The 8,208-nt window shown below is 35.6% G+C and overlaps 1 protein-coding gene across 1 annotated transcript; it reads left to right on the forward strand.

Annotated features, from left to right (window-relative positions):
• The first annotated feature begins 2,085 nt into the window (after positions 1-2,085).
• On the forward strand, positions 2,086-7,377 carry LOC128214974 (uncharacterized). Its single transcript, XM_052921696.1, has 3 exons — positions 2,086-2,150; positions 4,323-4,506; positions 5,099-7,377. The coding sequence occupies exons 2-3, from the start codon at positions 4,458-4,460 to the stop codon at positions 7,069-7,071; spliced, it is 2,022 nt and encodes a 673-aa protein (XP_052777656.1). The 5' UTR covers positions 2,086-2,150; positions 4,323-4,457; the 3' UTR covers positions 7,072-7,377.
• Positions 7,378-8,208: the final 831 nt, after the last annotated feature.

Genomic DNA, 8,208 nt, shown 5'->3' on the forward strand with positions numbered 1-8,208 from the left:
TCATAATATCTAGTTTGATTATGCTACAATACGTCGAAAACTATTGAAATTACCATGTTCGAGTTCCTCACTAGGACTCTGAAGAAGCCCATAAAGTACGTCTCAAAATTTGCTTTGAAGTGATACTCGTACAGTCGAATCTCGCTATGTCGAACTTTGTTATCTCGATGTGCTGATTATGTCGAAGTTTGTTTTCGAAAATGTTGGGTTAAGTTAGACATATTTTGTGTGTCGGTTATATCGAACTTTCATTATCTCGAAGTATTTCCTGAGGTCCCGACGATTTCGACTTCGCGAGTTTTTATTGTATTTAAAATCAATAATGTATACACGTGTATGACAAACATGACTTTTGAGCGATTAGCCTTTAACTACTCACTTAATGTTGCATTTATGGAAAATATTCATTACTGATCACGAGATTGTAACGCTGTATTTCATAGCTGAAAACGCACAAATTTTAAATGACCGGTGGTCCTAAAAGATTTGTAGTGATCAACTATCGTCTCATAAGGTAGAAATACCGTGTTTTCTACACCTTTCTTTCAAATTAAACTCGGTATCCTTCATAAGAACCTCTGTTTTCGATATTGATTCATCCTTTTCGGTAAATTTAAACAATAGTATTAATTGTACTGCCGCGTTATTTGGGAGTAAAGAGCGCAGCTTTTAACGCATTTCTATTATTTCCAAATAATTTTCAAGAACTCGCAGAGCAGATTTGCATATTTAATAAGTTATATAAAAGACTATACAACAAAAACCATTTCTTCAAATAAATAAATAAATACTATGTCGTCGAAGTTGATCAGTTAAGCTTAAGACACATTTTACGAGTTGACTTTTCTCAACATGTGAAAAGGTTTTCAAACTATATATACAAATATGAGCTCGCCTGTGTATTTATTTCGAGTTATTTTGTAGTGAACCGACTTTTGTGTGAAAAATGAAATGAGGAAACTCTTATCCGACATATGCATTAAATAATTATACGTCGACACAACAGTTTTCAGCATATCTACCTAAAATCTGGGACGATAATACAATACTAGACTGAAGATATCTCTCACAGCTAAAACGAAAACTCATTTTAATTATCGTCCAGATGTTTATGACACCGAAGATAGTGAAACCTACACGTGTTTCTCATCAGGGGTTAATGAAAGACAACGAGTTCAAGGCTATCTACAAAGAAAACACATCATTGCCTGCGTGCGCTCCTGATGATCGCTGATAAACCAGGTTCACTTAGGTTACCTTGGAAACGACATTTCCGGTTTTGTTAGACTGGTACCCTGTTATATTACTTGACTGTTGTATTGAATATGGTATATCAAGGTAGTGGCATGGTTTCCTTGTGTTGTCGATTTTCCCAAACTAGATATTGGTGATAACTTGTTTTCATGATGTTAACATGAAAGATAACTTTGCATTTCTAATTGCGATGGAAATACAGTATGTGTTGCATCGAACCTTTCTGGATTTGAGGGAATCTTTCAAAATACTTTTAAAGTGATATCTTATTCAAAATCAATACATACACATATATAACAAACAAAATTTTTGACTAATAAACCTTTTAACTTCTTACTAAATAATGCATTTATGGAAAATATTAATTACTGATAACAAGATTGTAGCAGTGAATTAAATACCAGAAAGCGCAAAAATATTAGATGATTGGTGAATGCTAAAAGATTTACTGTGGTCTACTACTACTAGTCTCATAAAATAAAAATAAAAATACTGTGTGTTCATTTCTTTCAAGTTAAACTCGGTATCTTTCACAAGAACCATTGTTTTCGACATTTATTCATCTTTTTTGTGATATTAAAATAATAATATTATAAATTGTGGCTAAATCTTAATTGGGAGTAAAAGTGAATCTTTAAGTTGTTTTCACATCGTGTAAATAATTCATGAAACTTATTCGACCTGCACATTGGAGCAAAACGGATATTTACAAATAATCACAGTATCTTATAGCTCTCTCCGGCCTAAGTTAATGGTTCATGGCACCAGACTAAACTGCTTAACACATCGGAAAGCAGCTGATAAGCCCATCACATCTGAACATTTACATCGCTCATTTCTTCTGTCCATGTGTGCATAGGAAAACGGAAAACAAAGGAAATGTTATCGAAAATGTTGTGAGTAGCGCTTTTTGTTCTTTCATTTTTAGTTTTTCGTATGTGATGTTTTTTGCTCGACGATTTCTTGTATTTATTTAGAAGTTGTTGCTTTATTCAAATGATGAAAGCTACTTGAGATAATATTCATGCGGAAAAGTTAAGTGCTTGAAATGTTAATTTTTCGAAGAAGTTGTATTGCAGGAGTCAATGCGAGCTGATATTTGAATGGTAATTGTTTACGAGGAATGTTAGAAAAGTGTAGAAATAAGCTTGCAGATTTAGCGGGGTGGGGCCACATACCCAAATATTGTGACTTAAAGGGGACACATCGTGTTTCCTTTTATTACCGCTTCCTTTGGTAAACAGTTGGATATGTATTGTATTTCAATGTTTACATTGGTTAAGTCATGAACTATGTATTTTAAAGGAACTTGTCACCAGATGGTTTCAATAAGTAAATCGGCAAAAACAGGTTTTCCTCAAAAAAGCATAGAATTGTCAATACGAACTAGTGCCGATTATACATCACTTTACATAATAAAACGAATATTTGTCGCTGTCTCATCTGAGTTGACCTATTTAATAAAAAATGAATAATGGTTTCCATGTTTTAAGTTTGTATATTTAGCATGTGGAAGTCACGAGATCAGTACAAATTCATATACAGACGCTTTTTTAAAACGGACTGATTTATATGGTAGACAGACCCAGTAAATGTTCGAATAAGAAAACTACGCAAAAAACTTCGAAAGATACTTATGTATCGTAAGCGATGTGATACATCAGTAAGTAAGATTCAATGCGTTGTACAAAACGATATCACTTTGATATTAATTTTTATATCTTTTTAAATTTTTTCTTGCAGTTGCATCATCTAGTCCCTTTAAGAAAAATCTATATTGTTTCGCTGAAGCTAAAAGGCATTTTATTGTGTAAAGTCAAAGTACTTAGAGTACTGAAAGACGGGGGCTTGTAAAACATGTTCATTTCTTGATAGACAAGGATGCAGTTTCATCTGGGAGTAAGATTATTATTGGTCCCAGTATTGTATTATTGGTCCCAGGTTTCATCAATAATGCTATGAATGATATCGTACCCAGGAGTTGTGCTCAACAGAAGTGCTGGATTGTTGAACTCCTCTGTCATTTCCCCTCGAAAAAACAACCTCTGATGTATATGGACGGTTTGCAGTATTAGAAATCTTAAAATTTGTCTACGCTGCAAGTAGATCGCGCAGTTACTTCAATTCAGCAGTTAAAATAATGACTTTATTCTTAGAAGTCTTAATTATCGGTGCAATAATACAATTAACTGGCAATTAATTTTAACTTAAAAATACAAAATACTCGTCAAATCACTACAACTTATTAATAGTATCATTTAAAATTTTACGAACTACTTCTCCTGATGCACCGGCGTACATCCGTGGTTGTTTTGGAAGGAAAATGGCCAAGGAGTTCCGAATGTTCAAAACTCATACCACAAACGTACATACATGTATATAACGTACATACATGTATATCATTTCCGTTAATACAAAATGGCAAATACTGTCTGGTACAAGGAATAGCTGGCATACACTTTATGGCAACATCCTCAGCACTAACTAAATGAATATTGTAAAAAGGCAAGACGTCCATGTAATCGGGCAGAAATGTGATGATTCACATTAGCGACAACACTTAATTTCTTCGTGTTATTGTTTTTTTTGCAAACACAAATCTCACAAATATAATATTTTTGCCTTAGGCTTAGCACAACATTCACTCAACTACTCACACAATGTATCAGGCTGAGTTTTTTTCGCTAGAGCTTTCCAAATGTATCATTACGTGTTTAATTTCCACAGACAAGAAACATTAGCCACTTACATCAGATTTATTTCGTCACACACATGTCTCTGTGACCATCATGAAATAATTTTGAGATGGTTCAGCCTTGTCTGTATCATACTGGCACGCAAATTAGTCTATACTTCTTGGGGTAATGTGTGTGTTTTTCAAACGAATGTTACCTACCTGTGCCATCATTAGCATCGAAATATTCGAGCGGCGTCCGCCGGCCCTACCGCTCCAACTCCTACGCCTCTATTTAATAAATTTACGAAAAGGCGCCTTGTCGTGCGTGATTCATCTAGCATGTGGGGGAGCCAGACGGAATTTTTCCATAACCTTGAAACTTTTATTTCAGATCATAGCAAGGTCACCATGACGACCATGTAGCTACCAAATCTGTCATCGACATAATAACCAGCCCTTCCTCTACCTTGTAATGTGGTACTTCAAGAGTCAAACCATCCTTACGACATGAACCCATTGTCCTGTCATGATCCTAATACAAGACGATATTTGGAGAAAAGTAAACAATAAGAAAGGTATGTGTAAAAATGTACATGCGATAATCATTGAAACGATATAGATTCATCTTTTTGACACATTTTTAGTGAAATTTATCTAGTGACTTACTAAGTTGAAATAACAGTCTTATATTTAAAGAAATGTGCGGCCATTTTATTCAAGAGTTATGGATCATTAATTAAATATTTAAAGTCTTAATTTTGCTTCATATCTATTGGGTTATGTTCAGCGAACTTCTGAGCTACTTCATCAACTAAGGAGGTATTGTTCTATTAACCTGGTAAGCATGGTCACCATGCCTTACATGCTTTCAATCACTTGCGGCTAAAACAGTATACGAGTTATGTGCCCTTTAAATTGTATTTTACGTTAAGGCTATATGGGGGTCTGTTGAACGATATTCTTCTACAGTTCAGGAGATTTAAACATGTATGTAGTTACACATGATGACCATGAAATGTATTGGTGCCAAACACATTTTCTATGATAGCATTCTGCCTATATCAATTCCATAGCTTGTGTGTTAGGCAGCGTGCGAAGGTAGTCCTCTCTTCCATGATCGCACTAGTTTACGTTCTGTTTTCACACAAACTTCAACTTTTGTTTTAGATAAAATGCCTCGGCTGTTTTTATCCCGAAAAGTCCGCCGCGGACTGGTAGTGACCAGTCTAACAGTTGCTGCCGTCGTGTTAATTTGGAACAATAGCTGGGGATCTACCACGAAGAAACTAGTGTATGGACAGTCTCAAAATGAAAGTGGACAGTTCTTGGTCAATACGCCCATGTGTAAAATACCGGACATTGACCCATATGATCCAACCGTTCGGCGTATCGTCAGAAAAACTGGTCGAAGACTTTGTCCTGAAACGAAAGGCTTGACTTACCAAGCTGGAAACTCATTACATGTGAATTGGACAGTAGCACGAACGATGGCTGTGGACGGCAAAGTTAAATACTGCACATTTACTCCAGTTTACAGACCGAACTACAAACCAACCAATAATAACTACCTGCGATATCTGGAAGAAAGCGACCCTTTTGTAAACTCTGTGAAAGTTTCGCACGAATTTGTTAAAACTACTTGTTACAATAACATGGAGAAGAACATTTACAATAACTTCCACGCTTTTATACAAAGGAATGATTCACTCGATTCAATGTTGAAAGATAAACTTTTAAGGCATATTGTAAGAGATAAAATTACCGAGAGATTAAACGTCATGATGATTGGAATGGATTCTGTTTCAAGACTCAGTTTTAACAGACAAATGGTTAAAACCAAGGAATTTCTGGAGAAGGAATTAGATGCGTTCGATATGTCAGGCTACAACAAGGTGGCGGACAACACATTTATTAATATTGTCCCAATGACCATGGGGAAGTTTGTGTTTGAGATGCCATGGGACGAAAGTCAATCTTCAGTCCCTTTTGATAATTTTGAGTTCATCTGGAACAAATATTCAAACAGTGGGTATAGAACATTTTACGCCGAGGATGCCCCCGAAATTGCAATATTTGACTTTCTTAAAGCAGGATTCGACACACCTCCGGCCGATCACTTCAACAGACCAATGAGTGTTGCCATGGAAATGAAGGAAGAACTATGGTCAAATAATCACCACTGTGTTCAAAATAGGCTGGAGACTGATATCGTTCTGAAATATTTAAGTGACTTTGCAGAAACGTACAAGAAAGAAGCTCACTTTTCATTTACATTTATTACTCGTTTGTCACACGAGGATGTGAATAGTGCAGGAGCAGCTGATGTACCGTATTACAATTTTTTCAAATCTTTACATGAGAAGGACCTTTTAATGAATACGGTTATTTTCTTTTATAGTGATCATGGCATGAGATTTGGAAAGATTCGTGAAACATACATTGGAAAACTAGAAGAGCGGCTGCCATTTATGTACGTTGTCTTGCCAAAGTGGTTGACAAGAAATTACCCATTCCTAAAAACTAATTTACAAACAAACGCACATAGACTTACCACGCCATTTGACGTGTATGAAACACTTGTTGACATTTTGCATTTTGATGGTAAGGAAAAAGAAGTTCCATCAGAATCTAGAGGTGCAAGCTGGTTCCGAGAAGTTCCGAATACGAGATCATGTGACCAGGCCGGCATTTTACCACACTGGTGTACTTGTTTGCATCATGAAAAACTGGAAGTGCAAGACGATGTTGTAGTTAAAGCAAGTCTCTTGCTTCTCTCTGAAATAACAAGGGAACTAGAGGGGTATAAAGATATATGTGAACAACTGTCACTTCATTACATACGGGAAGCCACGCGTTTGGTAGAATCAGACGACGTGTTGCGGTTCGTTGCTCGTGAACACACAACAAATGAAGGGCACGTATTCGGTGAAACGACCAAAACCCTTGAAGATATCCAAGTAGTGATAGAAACCGTTCCAGGAAACGCGCTGTTTGAAGCAACTGTCAGACTAAATACGGTGTACGACAGCTTTAAGGTTGTTGGGGACATCAGTCGGATAAACGTCTATGGCCATCAATCTGACTGCATCGATGTTTTCAAACTTAAGAAGTTCTGTCAGTGTAAAGACTACAGCACGTAACGTATCTGTTACAGACTCTTGTTCTACGCAAAGGAAATGGTGTGTATGGTTTTGTGTAGAGGGTCTATTCCATTCAAGGGGCCATGTTTTATGTATAAATTATTTATCAATTTTTAGCCCGTCTGTTTTTCGACGAAAAATGTCGATGTTTTGTAATAGCCTTGGTGTTGTTGCCATCATTGTGCAAACTATCTAACCGTGGTCATCACCCTAAACCAGTTTAAGACATTTACATGAAACTAAGTACACATGCTACTATTTGCAATTCTCAAATGTTAGCCATAGCAGTTAATGGGCTAAAACACAAAAACGGACGACGTTGTGATCCTCATGTGGAGAATTTGTTATAAATGTATTTGATTTTGAACGTTATTCTTTTGAAAGAGATTTGTATCAAACAATATCACTGCCATTATAGTCAAACCAGCGATACATGTTCACAAGCGTGAAACTAAAGTAATAATCATCTTACCGGTTTAAAACTGCACTCTCACAGATATACCATTTTTAAAACTTTTTTATTTTTTGTCTTGGAAAGAGCAAATTTCTGCATAAATTTCTTCAAACCAATGATTTTATTTTGCCGACAAAAAAAAACCAGATCGTAGATGTTCATATTTCCGTTCGTAAATTAATGTTTTAAGGCTTAAACCGTTACTAACGGTTTAAGAAAAATGCATTAACATCAGTTTTTTTGAACTAAAATATAAAAATCTGCGATCTTATTTTTGTCAGCAGTAACTGGTGCCCATAGATTCTCGCAAAAATTGAGTCGTTCCAAGAAAATAAATAAAAAAGTTGTCAAAACGTTCAATCTGTGAGAGTGCAGCATTAAATCTGATGACAAACAACACTCACGCCATGAAGTAACAAGTTAGAAAACGGATTATCTACAGTCGTTTTAACTACTCAGTATTATATTTCATATAAAAGGGGTGATTGCTGTAGTTTAACTGTAATTAAATATTTCATGTATGAAAACAATCGCCAAAAATACACGTATAACACTGAAATTAGAACAAAAACGTCACAATTAGTACGTGTATATAAGTCGCGTTGGAGCAAACTATTCAAGTAAATAAAGCATCACTGAGGAAAACAACTACTTTCACAATACTACAAACTTACTAAAAACTC

This window comes from Mya arenaria, chromosome 13 (assembly GCF_026914265.1).
Source record: "Mya arenaria isolate MELC-2E11 chromosome 13, ASM2691426v1".
Lineage (NCBI taxonomy): Eukaryota > Metazoa > Mollusca > Bivalvia > Myida > Myidae > Mya > Mya arenaria.

Excerpts from the sequence above, each read along its gene's own strand:
- LOC128214974 (XM_052921696.1), top strand. The coding sequence starts at position 4,458 with ATGATCCTAATACAAGACGATATTTGGAGAAAAGTAAACAATAAGAAA. Across the intron at positions 4,507-5,098 it reads AAAAGTAAACAATAAGAAAG|ATAAAATGCCTCGGCTGTTT; the intron begins GTATGTGTAAAA and ends CTTTTGTTTTAG.